Source organism: Triturus cristatus, chromosome 5_1 (assembly GCF_964204655.1).
Source record: "Triturus cristatus chromosome 5_1, aTriCri1.1, whole genome shotgun sequence".
Classification (NCBI taxonomy): domain Eukaryota; kingdom Metazoa; phylum Chordata; class Amphibia; order Caudata; family Salamandridae; genus Triturus; species Triturus cristatus.
In genome coordinates, this window is record NC_140587.1 from 263,502,961 (window position 1) to 263,524,170 (window position 21,210).

Sequence of the window (21,210 nt, forward strand, 5' to 3'; positions counted from 1 at the left end):
CTGCGACGCTATCCCAGAATTCATTGCTCCTCAAGCCATCGACAGCGAACACTACATTTTCCTCAGAGACCTCAATATTTCACCTTGATGACCCCAATGACGTCAACACACCCAAACTCCTCAAAAGCATGAACAGCATCGGCCTCACCCAGCTAGTCACCGACCCCACACATCGCAGGGCACATTTAAAAAAAAAATGTAACAGAGTTTTATATAGCGCTAACTTGACCCGGTATCAGGTATCAGAGCGCTTTACATAGCACCAGTTGCGTTACATGAGGACACATTCATATTTTTGTTAGGCACGGGGAGATTAAGTGATTTGCCCAGAATCACACGATGTTCAGCGTCATTGCCAAGACTTAAACCCGGTTCCCCAGATTCGAAGTCGACCGCCCAAGCCATGCTGGACCCATCTTCACAGGCAGCAACAGAGTCAAGTACAGCCATCTCATGGAGCTCACTTGGACGAACCACTCAATCGTTCACTTCACCTTCATAGCAGAGCCCAGCGCAGCCACCAGACCGCCCAGCACCTTACACCGTAGGTGGAACAAAGAATTCAAAAGCCAATGGACCGATGTCCTCAACACCTCCCACCCTGACACCACTACCAACCTGGAACAAGCGGTCAAGAAATTCACCACCTGAATCTGACTACGCTGATAGGAACCCCCTATCAAACCCACCACACTCAAGAGATCCACTAAACATGCCATCTGGTACATCTTGGAACTGAGAACCCATAAACGCAACCACAAGCAACTGGAAAGAAAATGGTGCACTAGCAAGGAGCCCTCCCACCGTACCACCTTCAAGATATCGCTCAACCACTAATACGACTTCTGAAAGAGAAGAGAAGGAACACTCTAGCCGCTTGCATTAAAGCCAGCTCCAACCACAGCGGAGAACCCTTCAGCATCGTCAAGGCGTTCTCCAACCCTTCAGCAACAGAAAACGTAATCACCCCCTCCGAAGAACTATGTGACACCCTAGTGGACTTCTTCCATGACAAGATCTCCACCATTTACAACCACTTCAAACCCCAACACGCCGCCACAAACATCCTCAGCCTCCCCGCTCCCATAGACACAACCTCTGACCACGGTTCACAGCTTGGGACCAGCACACCACGCAGAGCACCCCAAACAGCATGCTGTCTGTCCACTCTGGAGCAACCATGGACCCTTATCCCCACCACATGTTGAACCTTGGCAACAGTACCATCAGCAACAAGGTCACAGCCATCTACAACACATTCATCACCTCAACCACCTTCCCAGATGAATGGAAACACTCTGAATTCAAACCCATCCTCAAGAAATTGACCACCGACCACAACGAGCTCAAGAACTACTGGCCCATCTCCCTGCTCCCCTTTCCCACCACAGAACACCTCGAGAACAACAATCTTCTGGACGCAACCAAATCCCTATTCCGCACGAACCATAGCACCGTAACCGCCCTGATTGCAGTCACCGATGACATCAGAACCCTCTTAGACTTGGGAGAAGTGGCTGCCCTGATCCTCCTCGACCTCTTAGCTAGCTGCATTCTACACTGTGTCCCACCACATCCTGATGAAGAGACTTCATCAGATCGGAAACCAAGAGGACTCCCTCAAATGGATTGCATTCGTCCTTACCGGAAGGAACAGAGAATCTGCTTCCAACTTTCACCTCACAACCCAAGAACATCATCTGAGGCGTCCCTCAGGGTTCATCTCTCACCCCTACTCTGTTCAATGCTTACATGAGCCCCCTGGCCAACATCGTCAGAAAACATGGACTGGACATCATCTCCTACGTAGACGACACCCAACTCATCCTCTATCTGAAGACCCATTCAATACTAAGGCCAACTTCCACCTGTGCATGACTAGCGTCACGGATTGGAAGCAACACAACTGCCTCAAGCTCAACACAGACAAGAGAGAAGGACTGATTTTCGAGAACAGCACCTCCTAGTAGAATAACTCCTGTTGGCCCTGCTGAACTGGGACTCTCTCCCTCTCTAACAACAAGGGGGGGACTCATGGGCTTGGTAACGGGGTCCAGCATACGTGCCCAGACAAAGCTCAAAAAGGAAAGGATATGCTGTTCCCCCAATCGGACAACGTGATTAAGGGATAGAAGGAGGAAAGTCCTCTTTGTCGGAACTAGAGTCCTCACACACCCAGCAAGCTAGGTGTCATGCGGACTTGCTCCTCGTCGGGTCGGCGCTGCAATACCAAAGGGGCACTTTAGTGGAGATTTTTTATTCCTGCTGTTTGGTGCATGGGTGTGAGGGCCCTAAAGAACAGTGTCGATGTGGTGCAGGTGAGTGAAGTTAAAAAAGGTTGGGTAGTCCACATAAACTCTTTATTCGGCTGAAAACCCGAATAAAACAAACTGAGTGGCTGCTCTCTGGCGCTATGGTCCAGTGGAGCGTAGCTCATCTCATATTGTGTGGTCGACATGTTTCATGCATCGTGGTCAATACTGATCCATTGCATTTCATCAGGACCTTGTGTTATGATACTATCTACACATGCTGGTGGTGAGCAATAAGGATCCTACCTACCACACTTCTTTGAAGCGAGCGCGAAGTCCTGCCAATCCTAGTGGTAACCTTCACAGGGAGGATGACAAAAGGAGGCAATATGCAGTCACTAGATACTACAATCTAGCAGATAGGTACATTTGCCCCCCCCACACCCTCATCTCAGGTGTCCAATGTGCGATCAGACTAGCGATTCAATCTGACCCTTGATCACAAAAGCATATATAAGGTTAAAATAGCCATTAAAAATGAGACTGGACAACAGACACGGTTAAAAAAGGGGAGAATGGTGGTAGATCTCATACCCATGCACAGCTAAAGCATAACCTAAAGGAAGAGTCGAAGCGTGCAGGCAGTGACTCACCTAGTTATTGGAAGAAACTCACTCCATTTGGTTTTGGGGCTTTAGACACCAAATTCGCGGTGTCCTGCAGAGAAGGAAGCAAGTTTGAGAAATTCAAATACAGCCTGAAACTGTCATTATTGACGCACAGCTAGGTAGCTATGGTTGCATGCTCCAGTTATGCATAGGAGCACAGCTGTGAGAGGCACCCCTGCAAGGGGGAGGTGGGAACACATACCACCTATCCCCATGTCGTTAGAGGCCTAGTGCTGCGCCTGCCTCCTGTGAAGATTCCACAAGCTCGTGGTAGCGAGGACCCACCAGCCGTAACCCAGGTGGGGTGTGTGTACCGTCAAGTAGAAAGCCTCTGCCGCCACCAGCCGCAAAAGCGACCTGGGAGCCTAGCAGACCATCGGTCACCCATGTACTGGGCTAACATGCAACTGTAAGAGGTGGGTGGTGCGTCCCTCTCCCTCACCCCGTGCCTGGCCCCAATTGGCCCGTAACACTCTCCTGGCAATTGTTACCCCGCCAGCCAAGGTCGACGACCTCACTCACCTGTACTCATTGAGACGTGTGCAGAAAAATCTCCCGCGCGTGCAGCCGCCAGAAAACCGGATATCCTTGTTGCCATCCAGGCGATGTTATAAAGGCAATCTGAAGTTCCCGCAGCCCGTCCAGTGGGTGAACAATGTCATGCAACAATGCATCATGTGATATAGGGGGTGTGGCCAGTTCGTGTGCAGTGCAACCGCCGTGATTGTGCCACAGCCATCTTATTGTGTAGTCAGAGCGGAAATCAATGCTAGTTACACCAGTAATACCTGGTTTCACAGAGTGTATCTTCAGCCCAGGAATATGCAAGCATGCAAAAGCTCAAGAAGATACTCGTCGGGTCCATCACGGTGTAGCGACAGTACCCTGCCCGAAAATTCTATCCCTTTATCATGTTGTCCGATTGGGGGAACATCATATCCTTTCTTTGTTGAACTCTCTCCCTCTCCCACCCCACAGACCATGCCCAGAACCTTATCATCTTGAACAGTAAAGCCACCATGAATAAGCTGTATCCTCCACCTGCTTCCTGGCTCTGTGCAAGCTCCGAAAGATCTTCAAATGGCTCCCAGTCTCCACCAGATGCACCATCACTCTAGCATACCCTGCCAACTTATGGCGAACAAAGCAAAAACCAAAGGAAATGATGGACGGAGTGTTGAACATTGCAAGCACTCACCCCCAGTCAACTGATCTGGGTTTAATCCATCACCATTCTTTAGCCCACTCTGCCAGAAACCGGTCCTAGGAAGCTTGTTTCCGGTCCAGGGAAGACATGGCTTGGCAGTTCGGGCTGGACTGTTCCCATGAGGCACAGGGTCAGACTTATTTGCATATGGCCATGTCTGAACTGGGGTGGCAGAGTGGGCTAAAGAATGGTGATGGATTAAACCCAGATCAGTTGACTGGGGGTGAGTGCTTGCAATGTTCAACACTCCGTCCATCATTTCCTTTGGTCAGGGCTGAGAATGGGCATATACTCTTCAGGTGTCAAGAATCTCAGGTCCCCCCTCGCCAAATTTGGCAGGGGCTCTTGCTATGGTTTTTTTGTTTTGATACCTTTATTTTCAAGGAAGAAAACATTACACAAAAACATCACAAGCAGGCTGGCAAATACACAGATAAATGCAATCCTCATAGTACGAGCTGGTAAAACAAGACATCAAGCCCGGAGGCTTAGTTGGAGAAGCCCGGGGCACCGGAGCAAAATAAGGACCCATAGGCATTGCTATGTTGATTTATACTACATATTTTAGCAAGGGTCTCTATTCTACATAAGGACTAAACTGGTAGCATTGCACTCATGATCCAAGATCGCATCCGGCTCTCTACATGCAATACAATAGCCCTAATTCCCCCTGCTAGGCCACAATTTTGAATCTGCGCAAGGCCAAGTTAGACTTAACCTTTTCACGCCAAAATATAGGAGGACCATTGCCAACATTTGCTATTTATAGCACTTAGAAACAGCAAAACTGTAATCTAAATCCTTATTATAATTGTTTTTTTTATCGTCATTAGTATTTTGAAGTTCAAATAAAGATAATCTTGTCTATACAGTTTAGACAAATCACAGTAATAAGCAACATGAAAGGAAAGTTCACTCACCAATAGTTTGAATAATAGCATTCTGGACAATCCTCTCATCACTTTCTTTGGTGCTAGAGCTGAGCTGAGCACTGTCCGCAGAATTACGCCTGTCGCTTAGCTCAAAGTCTACACTGAGGCTCAAGTGTTTCAGTAGAGTATTGAACACCTCCAGAACTGTAGGACCTGAGATCATATACATAAAACAAAGAACTATGAAGACATTTGTCCAAATCTGTCACGTGTTCGATTCTATGCACAACATGTGTGATTAGGTATCTCCACATGCACCAACCACAAAACAGCTAATGGTATTAAAATACTGAAAAGTAAAAAAAAAAAAAAAAAAAGGGAAAGAGACGACCAAAACGTCAACTAAGAAATTGTTAGCTACAAGTTATCAGCATTCTTCAAACAATCACATTTTAATTTCTGTAAGGCAGGTTTATTTATTATTGTTTGAACAGTGCCTTACAAGGTCTGAGAGTTATCAGAGTGCTGAACAAAAAACATAACCACAAGTATAATAAAGCACAGAATAAAAGGAATTGCAAAAAGATGCATCATTTTGTAAGGTTCCTCCAGATTTAGTTTTGACTGTATTTATTTGCATGTATCGACTTCAAGCACTGTGAAGGTGACTGTTAGAATTGGCCCTCTCTGCAGGATCACCTTCAAATCTTTTGCCTTCACCCCTCTCTTTTCTGAATTTATTTTTGTTGGCATAAGGACACTGTGCACTTTACCACTGCTAACCATTGCTAGGGTGCTTATGCTCTCTCACTAAAACTTGGCTTTGACCTGGCAAAATAAACCTTTTGCCTGGCCTAAACCTTCCTTTTTAATACATACAAGTCACCCCTAAGATGCACCCTAAAGGCCCATGGGGCAAGGCACATTGTATTTTAAAATTAGGACATGTGCTCCTAGGTTTTACATGTTTTGGTAGGGAAAAACTCCAAAATGCGTTTTTCACTTCTGTACGACCCATCTCTCTCATTGTATAACATTTGATTGGGAGCAAGAAGAAATGTCATGCTTGGACTGAAATGTACTGTAATTTAAAATTCTCTTTAATGGTAAAGTCGTATTTTAGATTACAATTTTGCAAATGATACTTTTATAAAGTTGATATTTTTCCTCCCAAAAAGCTTCCAAGGACTTGGAGTTTCCAGGTGTTTGGGTCTGTCATTACTCACCTATGAAGAATTAATTTAGGGTCCACACAGTGAACAATAGGGGACCAGGTGTAGGCAGGATGGGCCATCTTGCCAGGATGATTGGGGGCAAAGTTGTTCCCAGCTCACTTACATTTTAAAGGGATTACCTCCAGCACAAAGAAACGTAACACTAGTCATTTGCGACGTAGACTTCTTTGAGTCTTGGCAGGGAAAGGGAAGAACTTTCTAGCGCTGAATGTGGGGGTAGCCTAAAAAATTCCCACAGTTCAAAGGATGGCACCAGTTTTAAATATCAGACCTCTTCCGCCACTCTTCAGTATATTCCTAAACCTGTGGACATTACAGAAGAAAAACTACCTGGCCACCCAGAGGAGACTGTCCTGCTGCTTGAGACCTGCCTTTTTCTCCAGAGGACTACCATGCTGTTTGAGGTCTGCCATGTTACTCAGAAGAAAAGTGGAGGCGGCACCAGGAATGAAGTCACAAATCCGTAAATGCGATCTTATTTCAAAATAGTCCTTTATTCATCTTCATATTAAAATAGGAACACACAAGACAACAGCCAACGCGTTTCGTTCCTTTTAATGGAACTTCATCAGGGCATAATGATGTAAAGATTTCAACAGAGTTTTACTATTAATATCCCAAATAGAACTCATCCACAAATATATGGGTATGATAACGATTACTTCAAGTAGCGTTACGATTGACGCTTTAGTCGTAGGAAACCATGCCCGCAATCCGGGAAGAAAGCCATTACATCATTATGCCCTGATGAAGTTCCATTAAAAGGAACGAAACGTGTTGGCTGTTGTCCTGTGTGTTCCTATTTTAATATGAAGATGAATAAAGGACTATTTTGAAATAAGATGGCATTTACGGATTTGTGACTTCATTCCTGGTGCCGCCTCCACTTTTCTTCAAAAAAGTTTTCTCTCGGGTTTCCCAGTAAGATCTATCTGCAGCAGGTTTTGGAGACGTTTGGCACAGGAGCTGTTGACTTATGGGACTTTGAAATTGATGTGCTCAACATTAGTCGGCTGTGGGATCTTTTGTTTGTCATGTTACTCAGAAGACTTCACAGCTGCTATAAGAGTACTGCCCTGCTGCTTCAGCCTTGCTTTGTTCGCCAGATGACTATCCTGATGCTTGAGGCCTGCCTTGTTCTTCAGAGGACTGGCCTCCTTCTTGAGGCCTAAACTGCTCTCTGTTAAGGAAGTCAGGCCCTGCTCTCATCGTCCCACGCTATCTGAGTGACTCGAAGGGCCAGTTGGTTGACCGCCTGTTCTCAGCTACAGGCACCCAACAAGCTCCATAGCCCTCCCTGCAACATCGCATCTGACCTGCTGCAATTGGTCCTGCACCAGCGCGAGCCATGCTGGCCTCTGCTAGAGTGAGTCCCTGATCCCGAAGAGGTGCTTCCCCATATCATGGACCATTGGCTGGCAATAGAGTGCAATGCTCTTCAAGAAAAGGAGAACTCCTGAAGTTTTGGGCTCTTCGCAACTGCGAGCAGACCAGTTTGCACCAAAACTCTTACTACTTGTGATGGCTGCAATGCGAAGCTCGGGTTAACCTGATTCTTCGCACTACAGTGACCACCAGCAACGTGAGATCTGCACTTCGTGCTACAGCAACAGCAGCATGCGGGGACTGCCAACGCAAGCTCCAGCAATGGCCATCCGTAATACCTGACTGGATCTTCTTTCTACAGTGACGACCATCCGTGACACCTGGCCTGCTTTTCGCGTTACAGTGACGACCATCCACAATGCTCTCCCTGCTCCTCGTGGTGTCCTCAATTACTAATTGGACTCTTTGCACCAGACTTTAAGGACACTTTTTCAGCAGGACTAACCGGATTCCTGTATCCAGTCTGCACTCCATTGCAGTCAGCCTGAACTTGTGATTATTCCCCAGTCTAGCACAACCAGATGCCCGCGAGTTGCCTTTAGGAGTTATACTTACTTAAAACTTGAACATTGAATATCTCTGGTTCTACCGATTGGGATTTAGTTGTTCTGCTACCATTTTATTTATTGACATTTTCTCCAGTTTTCTAACTTGGTTTGGGATTTTGCTTGTGTTGTGTTTTCACTTAATTACTGTTTGTGTGCAGCATAAATACTTTACATTTTATCTCTAAATTAAGCTTTACTGTTTTTGTGCCAAGCTACCACACGGTTAAGCACAGGTTAATTTAGTGACTTTTCACCATGACAAGGAGTGTGGTTGTTGCTTGAGAAGTGTTTCACTCCCCTCAACCAATAACCCGATTTCTTACAGTAATAAAAAGTGCTTTGACTCCAAAAAAATTGGCAAATAATAGATCATATCTCTTATGTAAATCCAAGAAGAGTGACAGACAAAAAACACTTGCAGGATCACATTTTGCATCGGCCAGCACTAGCTACCCTGACTGGCTGCACGCAAAGCTGCTGGAGCAGCCCTTTGTCAGAATAAACATTTTTTTTATATGTATGCAAGGCTAGTTATATGCGTTGTTTGAGCCGGTGGTTGCAAGTTTGGCCCACGGGCACTCATTTTTGGGCACAGGCACAAAATTTTCTATAAAAATGTTTGATACAGAATAAAGGAGAGAAAAACACTAAAGGGGTAAGAAGGAAATAAAGAAAGTCATTAAAACAGTGACAAGCCCAAAAAAAAAAAGCAGGGATGAAAAAGAACCAGCAAGATTGAGATAAAGGGGCAGGGAGTGCCTGGTGGTGGTTTAGAGGCATTAGGTGGAATCAAGTCCACACAGCCTTAGTATTTTGCACCCGACCGTCTATATCGCTGGCCCCGTGGCTCTGAACAAATCCTTGAGCCGCATGTATTTATTTAAAAAACATAATGCACTGGCATTTTATCTATGTAACGTGCCACAGAGCACACAATGCCTCAATGCATTGTTTGAGATATACCAAACACGAGGCTGAAATGTTTCTGCAGTAACAGGATGTAAACTTGTTATTTACTGTTTAGCTGAAGCAGTAGTTCTATATTTGTATAAGCCTGTTTGTAAGTATAGATACCATACTTCACAAACGTGACCCGGGGAAGAACTAGAAAGTCAATTCTGCAGCACAAGACTAATTCATTGGTGAAACTGTATGTTTAACAAATGTTTTGTTTTTAACAAAAATATGCATCTAATCCTGTGCCAGGCTCCATTCCACAACAGTGTATCTAGATTCTCCCATAAGAGAAGATATGTAAATGACGCCCACCGGTAACCTCCTAAGGTACAAAGGGGCAGCTGCCCAGATGAAAGATTTCTGGAAGAAAGACGGAAAGTTTAAGTATAGGAACATCCAACTACACTTATTTCAGAAATGTTAGGGGAGGAGAAAAAAAATCTGAAACCATATGACCGCACAAATGAGAGAGAGGAACTCTAATAGAAACATGTTCATACCAATACAGGACAATATTGTGGGCCTGCCTTTGCTTTTGGACTTTACAAAACCAGGAAGACCCATGTCCTCCCAGAACCAGTCGGTTTAGATTTTCCACCAGTAAACAGACTCATTTTAAGGGACAAGTCCGTGGTTGTCTGGCACAGGTAAAGCTATATCAGCAGAAGCAGCATTTTGCCATCTACCGAGCCCCCAAAATAGTATATTCTGGGACAGTCTGGTCCAATGCAGAGGAAACTGCTAAAACGTTTGAGAGAGCCCAGCATTGCTATGTTGTTCAGTCATGGTCTGTGTCCTTTATTCACTAGTGCTGAGGTGCTACTATTTTTTGGGGCTTTCACTGCCATGGAATCAGAAACAATGGGACTTGGAGAAGACAAGAAGACTGCAAGGACACGTTAGAGGGCAACCACCTGCATGGGTCATTGCGTGGCCCATCAATCCACATAAGGGTAAACACGTACCAAGGAAACCTATAATAGACAAGGGCCACCACAGATAGGGTCTAAATTGAGAGGTGGGTGGAGATCAGTCCCCATTGAATTATCAGACGTTTGAATGTTGGCAGCTGCCTTTCTGATCAAGAAAAGATTTGAACTGCCAATGTGGCTATCAAAATTCACCATAAACATGTTAAGTGAGAAAACCATACAACTCTGCACTGTAACGCCAGATAGACCTTCACCGCTTCACATGCATAATGGTCTGAAAACCTGTATGTACTACTGACACGCATTAAAGACAGACGTAAACTTAAAAAATATAAGATGTTTGTTGTAAGGCTGGAGTCTGTTTGTTGTAGACATTATGCAAGTCTGGCCCCTACTGGTCGCCAAACACTATTCTGCACCATAAAAATCCCAGTTTGGCATCTATATGCAACATAATATCTTTGAGACCAGACAACTGCATATTTATTTTCACTTCTTTTTGATTGCATATGCTGGAAAATAGATGCAACTTTATTTATTCACCATAACATTTCAGCAGTGCACTCTTTTGATGTAGTGTAATTTCGCATTACGTTGGGTATAAACTAGCTCTTGAGTTTATTTAGAAAGCCTTGTTGTGCATTCAACAAACGCCCTTGTAGTATGAAAGTAGTGTGGTTTAGTTCTTGCTGGGAGAAAGAGTGATTATGTTTTATTTAATTGTTCTTACTTCATACTATTAGACTAATGCTCCTCGTATTCATGGAGATTTAAAAATAAATGATAACTTGAATTTATACACAACTGAAGTATATTGGTCTATGGTAGCTGCCTGTGTAAAATCAGGGTCCTTATAGAGTGGTGACCTGGGTGATTTATTATATAAATCTATTGACTTATTCCCATCAAGTGCTGATAATATTTGAGAGCAATAGATGGGTTTAGGTTACAGAACTGGAGGGTATAATTACACTCCTGCCGAAAACTGCAGCAACAAAATGGACACCGTCGCCTTTGAACAGAAATCTTGATTTGTTATTGTAGGGAATGAGTTTCAGTTCCACTGCTATTTTCCTCCCTTTCTGCTAAATATAATTGTGTTTGCACTGTCATAAATGCAGAATTAAACAACAAGGGGTCCTACCTGCATGTGGGCTGGTGCTGTTTGATTGATTCTTTGTAGAAAGTAATACAGGCAGGAAGGACCCTTTGTTGTTTAACTTATTGCTGACATCTCAACACCCCTGTCCTGTGCCTTTCATTTATATTTGAGCCTCCTTCCCTGCAATCGCAGCAAATCGCTGGTGTCGCAAATTGTAACATACCTAATTATTATTGATTAGGCAGTGCAACCCTCTAAAGAGGGACAATTGGTGATGCAACCTATTTCTACATACGTTGCATCAGAAATTGCACATTCATTCGCAAACCAGTTGTGTGCCAATCACATACTCTGGTTTGACAGAGGGTATTAATACTTCGGCCCCTTATTTGCATTTAAACGTCATAATTTAAGTATGCCGTCCTAAAAGATAGAAGCTAATCTAAATTGGCTACACACTGTTATTTCATTACAAGACCGGAGGCTAACATTATTCTTCACCTCATCAACTTCCACGGAATCCAAATCCCTTGCAATGCACCAACACAGCCTGACATTCCAAGCACTTTTGTATCTCTTATGTGTTCCTAGTGCTGAAGACTCATTGAGCAATTCTGAAGCTGTTCCCTAAAGATCATTGAATCTTTCAGAATTCCTGAAATCCTCCAAACTAGAAGGTTGAGCCAATTCTCTTTTACCAAAGGATGTTCTACTCCTTTCACCCCTACCAGTAGTCCCTTGCAACACAGTATCAAATATGGCTTTTCTATCACCAATTCCAGAATAGACGGGAACCAAGCTTGCGATGTCCAAAAAGGTGCAACTAACTCCAACTAACACTTCTGCCTCCTCACCTGGACTAAAACTCTCTGTATCATTGCAAACGGTGGAAAGGCATAACCTTTCCTCCTCGACCAGTCCTGAGTGAATGCATCCACCGCTAACGCACCCTTATCCGGTCTCCAGCTGTAATAAGCTTCTAGTGATGTGTCAGCCTGGAAGCAAATAGATCTATGTCCAAAGAACCCAAACGTTCCTGTATCAAGAGAAACACATCCTTATTCAACATCCGATCGCTGAAATCTATCAAGTTTCTTGAATTCCAGTCCGCTATCCAATTCTCTTTCCCTGGTAAATATTGAGCAACCAAGAGGGGGATGGTGAAAGATGGTTCGTAGCGGAGTTGTGAGGCTCCTGTTATAATTGCCACATCTTGAAATAAACCTTCGACTCCTGATCACGCAACAATCTGTTTGGTTTGTTGTGCACATTTACTGCCCCACTACACTGGCGACGAGTGGGAGTGTACAGGAGCCTCAGAAACGGCTGAGTACCTATTGTTGATGTTGGACTGCAATCCTCAGGACATTGGCAATAGGAATTTTCTATATTTCTGGTGGTTTTAATATATTACTTTCCGTAATAAGAATGGCAGAGCGCTCATATCAATTAAATGGACTGTGGCCATCTCTAGAGCATGGGCGTGCTCATGCTATTTCTTGCGCCTGCTTCTTGAGCGAGGGAACTCGCTTGACATTAAGCAATGTACCCAGCCCTGCGTGTGGCAGCCTTACCTCCACATGGTTCGCCTGTCTCTTTGAGAGCACGTCGTGGGAAAACTAGCTTCAAAATACTGTGCAGTCCTGCCTACTCGACGCTGCACGTTTGGGAGCCATTTTGAAGTGGGTTATTTGCCTGCTTTTGGCCTGTTTTGAGACATTTGCATATTACCGCTAGTTTGTGTTCTGCTGAGAATTGTTTTGTTTATGCAATAGTATTTCTGTAATCCATTGTTGGCCATATTGAATAAAATATTATATGCTGAGCAGTGTTCAAAGTGGGTGGAAAAGACAACAGTGACTTCTTCAATTATTTTCTTTGCATCCAAAGACAACGTTGACTACTTCATTTATTTTCCTTGTATCCATAGAAAACTGTGACAACCTTATTTATTTTTGCATTCATTGACACAACGGTGACGTTTGTTTTTTGTTAGTTTTTTTTTTTTTAAATCCTTCCTTAGGAGAATGTCAAGTATTGTACCACCACCAGCGTTTTTGCCAGCTACAGGAGAACCACCAATGGTTTGGGAAACATGGAAAGGGGTATTTTTAGTACATGTAGAAGTTCTAGAGAAACATGCATGTGAACCAGAAAGGAAACTGGCACTGTTGAAACATTGCCTGGGTAGTTTTGGTTAAAAGAATATAAGAATTTACCACGTCTGAATAGACCGGGTGATATAGATGTATATCAGAATGCATTTAAACAAATGAATAAACGTTATGGAAGGAAAAGCAATCTAGTCATGGAGAGGTATAAGTTTGATACGATAAGACAAGGCGAAGCCGAGTCAATTGAATTTGTGTCAGCATTGAGGGCATTAGCGACCACATGTGATTTTGAGCACAGACTATGAACAAGTTCTGCAAGACCATATGTTGATGAAAACAAACAGTAAAAAAAGAACAGGAGCGTTTGTGGGCATCAGCAGACATATCATTAAATGTTTCTATAAAAAAATTGCTAAGGGAGTGAAATACTCAGAGAAATCTGTTCAAGAAACATGGACTGATTTAAAAACCCAGGTAAATGGTGTAAACAGTAAATATAAAGATGAGAAGGGTCCAAAGAACACTGGTATGGAGGAAAAGCAGAAATAAATCTTTATACTGTTATAGGTGTGGAAGTCAAATGAATTTAGGAAACTCTAGAAATTATCCAGCAGCTGAGATTTGCTGCAAATGCAAAATAAAAAGGCCATTTTAGCAGGGTGTGCAGAAGTTCTTCTGATTTAAAAAAAAAGTCAATTTAGTTGCAGATGTCAGGAGTGGGAGCATGGTCCAAATGTGATTGAGTTTTGAGGATGAATGAATGGGCCACAAGAACAGGAGTCTTCCTTCGTGTACTATTTGTATCGATGGGAACCCCACTATTGTGTATGTTGACTTGTGTGCATGGTATACTATACTCAGCAAGGATGTTATACAGAAAACTTATGGGAATCAGGCTCTGCAACCTCCTGATGTGTCACCAGGGGGTATACTGGACATAAGAGCCTATTTTGGGCAGACCTAGAATTTTCTGGTAGATGCACTCATGAAAATGTGGCAGATCATGGAGAATCACTGTTGGGGTGGCCACGTCAAGAAAAAATGGGAATCAGCTTGGATCCCAGGGCCAACCCTCTTGATTATGTGGTCAATTCTACCATAACTGGGGATACAGTGGATGAAAGTAAAGATAACAATTCTTCTAAGAATTATTCTGAGGATGTTGAGGAAGAATTAAAATTAACTTTTAGTAATATGTTTAGTGATAAACTTGGTGAGTATAAAGGATTTAAACACCAGATAATTTTGAAAGAAAATGCCGTTTCAGTTAGGCATCGTGTTAGGAATATTCCACTCACATATAGAAACAAACTTAAAGAACTATTGAGTGATTTGTGCAAGAAGAAGATCATAGAACCAGTAGAGTCTTCTTCTTGGGTGTCACCTGCAGTTATTTTGATCAAACCTTCAGGAGATTTAGGATTATGCATTGAGCTGCAAAGTTTGAATGAGGAGATTTGGGTGGATTCCCATCCATTACCCAATCTTCATGAAAAAGTATTAACGTTGGCAGGTGCAATGGTCTTCTCTACTTTAGATTTAACAAATTCATATCATCAGGTGGTGTTAGTTGATGATTCCAATACCTGACACCTTTCATTTTGCCACAGGGAATGTTTCGCTACCACAGAATGCCTATTGGTTTGGCCAGTGCGGCATCAGTATTTCAAAGACTGTTGAGAGATACGTTAGAAGGCATTCCAGGAGCTGTTGCGTTTCAAGACTATTTATTAGTCTTTGGAAAAAATGTGGTAGAACATGATGATAATTTGAAGAAAGTGTTACAAGCCCTTTAAGAGAAAGGTTTGACTCTGAAATTGTCAAAATGTTAATTCCAGAAGCAAGAAGTTGAATACCTAGGTCAAACGATCTTGGATTTTGGTACAAGACCAAAGAAGTAACTGTGCCATTATGAATGCTTCTAAGACTCTCCCTAAAGAGCATTTGTTGGCCTTCTTAGGACTGACTGAATTTTATGCCAAATGTATACAGAATTATGCAACTAAGGTCGGAATCTCAGAGCACTACTCAAGAAAAATGAAAAATCTGTTTGAGGAAATTATGAGGATCAAGCATTTGAATTACTGAAGGAGGACATTTTTAGTGCTTCATGTTTGAAACCTTTTCAAGTTGGGAAAAGAATACATAATAGGAGTGGGTGACAGCAATTATGGATTAGGAGCGGTATTGATGCAATGTGGTGGGAAGAGAGAATGGATTGTGTCATATGGTTTTATTCTGTCATCGAGAAAGAGCTATTGGCTTGTGTGTGGGAAGCTAAGCATTACTGAATGTTTCTATAGGGAACCAAGTTTGCGATAAGGATGGATCATAAATCGTTAATTAATATGTTGTCAACAGGTGGGGGCAGATCGATGGCAGCAAGATCAGCTAGACTTGCGTCCAAACTGCAATGCTTCCAATATAAAATGGCATATGTTTCAGGATGTTACAATGCACATGCTGATTGCATGTATAGATTATCAGTAGTGGAGAAGTTTGAGGATTTTGAGGAAAAGATAGAGTGCAAAGTGGCATACACTTTTGGTGATGTCAGTGATTTGGGGAAAAATGATGTGTGCTATATCAGAGGAGGAATGGACTAATGAAACTGAAAATGATGACGTACTATTGAAAGTTCAACGATATCTACTTGATGGTTTTCATAAAATATTAAAAGAATGGGTGTGGAGAATGGCCTAATTTTGAGAGGGGATAACATTACACCTCACTTTAGCTTAAGAATGAAATTAAGACAGTTTGCTCATGAAGGACATTGTGGAATGTCCAATACCAGATGGAGGTTGCAAGAACAGTATTTGTGGCCAGGGATTGATCATATAGTGGACAAAGGGGCGAAATCTTGTGCTCCCTGTTCCACTGGTGATAAGTCAGCCAAAGCTATAGTAACAGAGTCCATGCCTGTGGAATTGCCGGAGGGGCCAAGGCAAACGTTGGGAGCGGATATTATTGGCCCTATTTCTATAATTTCTAGACAAGAGTGCTATGGTATAGTTGTAGCAGATTATTTTTTAAAATGGCCGGAAGTTAGAATGGTTGGTAAAGTAACTTCTGAGGCAATTGTGGAATTTTTGGAGGAGCTATTTGTAGAGAAGGTATTACTAAAGTCACTGTGTCAGATAATAGGCCCCAATTCATCAGCAGACCGATGGAACAGTTTTTCTCCACGTTAGGCATAAGGCACAAAAGAATATCAGTGTTCCACCCAGAGGCTAATGGGCAAGTAGAAAGGTTTAATAGAGTAATCAAAGAGTCTATCCAGTTGGCTATAAAAGGGGACATAATTTAACCCCTTCGACGCTCATGACGGAGCGGTTCCGTCATGAGCGTCGGTTGCGCTGTGCGCATGACGGAACCGCTCCGTCATGGCCCCGCCCGCGCTCAGAACCTTCAGCACCGCGCGGAAATCCGCGCCGCGCTGAAGGGGTTAAGGAAACTTTGCAAGCCATGCTGTAAACATATAGAACAGGCTTCTCCAACAAGTAGCTCATGAGCTACTGGCAGCTCTCTTGTGTGCAGCCTAGGCTACTAAATTTGAAGCTTTTGTTTGCTGAATTAAAACAGGTATACTAAAATTGTAAAGTGTTCCTTCAAGACGAAAATGTATGTATTTTCAGAATTCCTAAGCTGATATTTGGATTAAAATGGTTGAGTTTCGAAAATATAAAGTTGATATTTGAGCGATAAATGATGTGGCGTTGGTGCCACAGACATTGCCGTTGTGGCCATTGTGAATTACTCATATAGATGCATTCCACAATGACAAAGATGTTTTTACATTAATTGCATGGGGTGGGCCACTTTGTAATGCAGTCTGATGTGGTCACTATGACAACATTAATATTGGTGGTTCAGGAATATTTTCATTAAAAATAAGTAGCTCTTGCAACAGAAAAGGTTGGAGACCCCTGATACAGAACCACACCCAACTGTGTGTCATCAGTGTCTCCTTTTGAATAACTAAGAGGCAGGAAGGTTGGTTGCAAGTTAGTGCCATGGTGGTTGAAGAATAAGTGTAACAGTAAAAATGAGGTGGATTACAAGAGGATTAGGAGAGCTGTGGAAGAATACAAGGGGTGTATCCAAAAAAGGATGGATGAGAAAAGATGCACATTCAATAAACGGTTGGTAGAAATTGGTAACTGGGTGAGAGTGAAATGTGGTGTCAATGTCAGGAAAGGAACATCTAAGTAGTCTGATCCTGTGAAGGTAATCACGTGTTTCCGGAATGCTGTGAAAGTGCAGGATGGAACTGTATGGAATTTATCTAGAGTACCTTAGTATAACAATTGCAACTAGCATGAAGAGGTGTTGGAGTATAAGTTTCAACGTTCCGTCCATCATCTCCATGTATTTGCTTTGTTTGCCTAAGTTGGTAGGGTATGCCCACACATGGGTCCCTTGTTCACTTTGCCACTGGATTTAAGCTAGCTTGGCTGATGAGAGCTGTTAGCCCGAAACCGGTCCCAGGATGCTCATTTCCGGTCCAGGGAAGACAGGGCTTGGCAGTTCGGGCTGGACTGTTCCCATGAGGCACAGGGTCAAGACTGATTTGCATTTAACTGTCTCTGAACTGGGGTGGCGAAGTGAGCTAAAGAAAGATGATGGATTCAACCCAGATCTGTGGCTGGGGGTGTCTGAAAAGTTTCAGCGCTCCGTCCATCATCTCCTTGTGTTTGCTTTGGAGAATACATTTTGAAAGGGGAATGGTTTTGGATGTTAGTAATGTGTTCTTGGTTGTTCCTGTTGATTAGGATGTGAGAGTGGTCAGTGAAGATGATTGTTCTATGGAACACCGAGCAGTGAGGATAAGGGTTCACACTTGATGTATGCCTGCACAGTTCAAGGATTATTCGTTAACATACGTCCAAAGATTATTTGTTATTATAATTTATGATGATTCTAGTAAATATGTGTTGTTATCTCAATGAGGCTTATGGAAAAAAGAAAAAATTGGATACGAGGTTATATTTTAATTTGCTATGTTTTCATTTCATATTTCTATGTAGTTTATTTGGATTATGGTTTGTTTGTTATGTAGTTTAATAACAGCTTGATATGTCATCTAAAAGATATATAAGGGAGGTGTGTGGTATTCTCTGCAAGAGCTTGTTTGATTCTGGAATGTGAGCTTGTGCGGAGAATGCGAAAGAGAATACGGTTAGTGGTGGACGGTGAAGGAGCGGTGTTATGAGGCTCCTGTTATAACTGCTACTTCTTGAAATAAACCTTCATGACTCCTGATCATGATGTTAACTATTTGGTTGGATGTTCACTTTTACAGCCCCACTACAGGCATCTAAATTAAATATGTGATACATCTTGCTCAGTTTTCACCACTCTCACTTAACTCTGTTTACCACACCAATATCTCATATGACCATCATTCAGTCTGACTCCTTACAATGCAAGCAGGAGAAGTCATGTAATAGCTCACAGCTGAAGGCTATACCTGTTAAAGGCCCTGAACCGGCAAGGGCCTAAAACGAGAGAGAGGGCCCTAAACAACTGTTTGACCTGAGGCAGGAGGGCTAAAAGACTATCAGAACATTCCATTCCACCCACTAAGAGTAGAATGTTATGAATTAAAATAGAAAAAACATCAGGACAAGCATCAGAATGTTGGAGCAGAAGGCTTACACCAGCCATTTTAAGCTACTCCTTTGTCTTCCATGGAGCTCTTAGCATTCCAATGTTCAAATTTTTACTCCGTTCGGTCATCAATAAGCTAACAAGTCCTACCATTTTAGTTACTTGCAGAACACTTCAGGAACACTTCTGAGATGTAATAAGTTGCTTACATATGTCGTGATTTATTATCAAATTAGCTCAAGTCATCTCTCACAAATATTATTTGGCTCGCAACTGAGGGAAAACAGTCTGCTTTGAGATGGGAGTACGGTCGGGAAAATTTTGTGCCTGATTTAGAGTTTGGCGGACAGGTTACTCCATTACAATCGTGATGGAAATCCCGTCCGCCGTATTAGACGTGGATTATATTCAATAGCACTTGCAATATGGAGGACGGGATATCTGTCACATTTGTGACAGAGTAACCCGTCCTGCTAAACTGCAAAGGTCCCTTAGACTTTACGAATAGGGCTAACCGTGTATGTTTACCTTAACGATATCCGTGTACCGTGCTAACAAGGCAACAACTAGTAATTAACCAAATCAATACCTCAGTTTGGCTCACAAGATCTTTTATTTGCCACCTTCCATGATGCAAGGTTTATTTTAAATATTAGGCAATTCTAATGATGAACAGAACACAGTAGCTCACCACTAACAGTAACACATGCAAAGTACTGAAGAATATTTTACTTAAATATAATTCTATACTCTGCGCAACTGAATCTTTTACACAGCAAGATTAAGGAATGTTTTAGAAGTTCCAGGTGAAGAGACAAACTACTCTGCACAATGTTACATACTGAACGTACCTATGGATCCCTTTGCAGCAATTGCGACAGTCTCCAAAAGCACCTGAACAATTCCAGCTCTGATACGTGGAGAGTCCTTTTTGTGTAAGTCCAGGTGTCCCAGAATCTGCTGAATCACATGATGAGAGTACTGAGCCTGAAAGAAAGTCAGCACAATCAAAAAGTGCAATAGCTGCTAGGGCTCATTTGTTTTAGAACCCAATATTGTCATACATATACTCATTTTCCAGTTGAACAGTTTCACTTAAATAATAGCCAGATTTCTACTTTGTGTTAACATGGGTTTGTAAATTGGGTATGAAAGAAAGCCCTACAAGTCAACATTTCATAGGAGGGTATGCGGTATGGTGCCTCCACCTGTATGAAATAGTGTACATTTCTTTTTTTATCATCCCCAAAATACTCATTAATGCCTGGGCAAACCGCTTCGGCTTAGACATTAGTCACTCAATTTTTATATACTTTGAAGAACTCTCCAAAGTTCTTGTATTAAGATTTGATAAGGGTTATTAAATAACGAGAAGGCTAGATTTCGTTGCCAGTGTGGTTGTGGGAAAAGCATAATACAAGGACGGTGGTGAACCATCCCTGCTGGTAGGGCTGCTGAAGCGGGTGAGAAAACAGGTAAATGTTTAGTTTCATAAATGCTCAAAATATTTTACATCCTCTTCAAAAACTAGTCAAAGAAGAGAGTTAGTAACATGGGGCATGAGGGATGCAGACAGGTGACGGGCCCATGGAGGCATAGGCCTGGAGGTTAAAAACGATTTTTTTTTACAATACTTTACTGCACTTAAACTTGAGTAGGAAACTCAGGTAAACTTGAATGCGAACCGAGGAGAAACATTTCATTATTTAAAAATTACACTTCATAGGATAATGTACTGATGAGATACCATCTCTCACCCCATCCAGCACCTCCACGAGACCAAAATCCAGGGATCTGCACTCCGATAGATCAAAACCTTCCTCTCAGGCTGTACCCAAATGGTCGTACTCATCCACTGCCTCCAACCTGATCTGTGGCTCCCTCAAGGCTCCTCGCTTAGCCCAGCACGCTTTAATATCTACATGAACCCTGTCGCCAACATCATCCACACTCAAGGGCTCAGCATAATCTCCTACGTGGATGACCCTCAGCTTATGCTCTTTCTCTCACAATAACCTTCGAACATCTAAGCAAACCATATCAGCTTTGTGTCTGAGGTCCCGAACTAGAAGAAAACAAACTGTCTAAAACCCAACACGGACAAAATAGAAGTGGTCATATTTGGAACTGACACCTCTTTCTGGTCCTCAGCCTAGTGGCCTTCAGGGCTAGGACCGGCAGCCAGCACATCCAGCTCAGCCACGAACCTGGGGATCATGGATCTACAATCAAATGTTGATGTCCAACCAAGTCAACTTGTCAGAGCCCCCTGTTTTCACACCCTCAAGCTACAGGTTTTCAGATGGCACCTGAAGATCCCTCAC

At 42.8% G+C, this 21,210-nt stretch overlaps 1 protein-coding gene across 3 annotated transcripts in view; it reads right to left on the reverse strand.

Moving 5' to 3' along the window:
* The window catches only part of EFR3A (EFR3 homolog A), a 1,080,015-nt gene that overhangs the window by 307,550 nt on the left and 751,255 nt on the right, over positions 1–21,210 (reverse strand). For all 3 annotated transcript variants that reach the window (XM_085604916.1, XM_085604915.1, XM_085604914.1), the window contains 2 exons: positions 19,738–19,873; positions 5,048–5,212 (listed from right to left, as the gene is read on the reverse strand). In XM_085604916.1, coding sequence (XP_085461042.1) covers positions 5,048–5,212; positions 19,738–19,873 — 301 coding nt within the window. The remainder of the gene's footprint in view (positions 1–5,047; positions 5,213–19,737; positions 19,874–21,210) is intronic.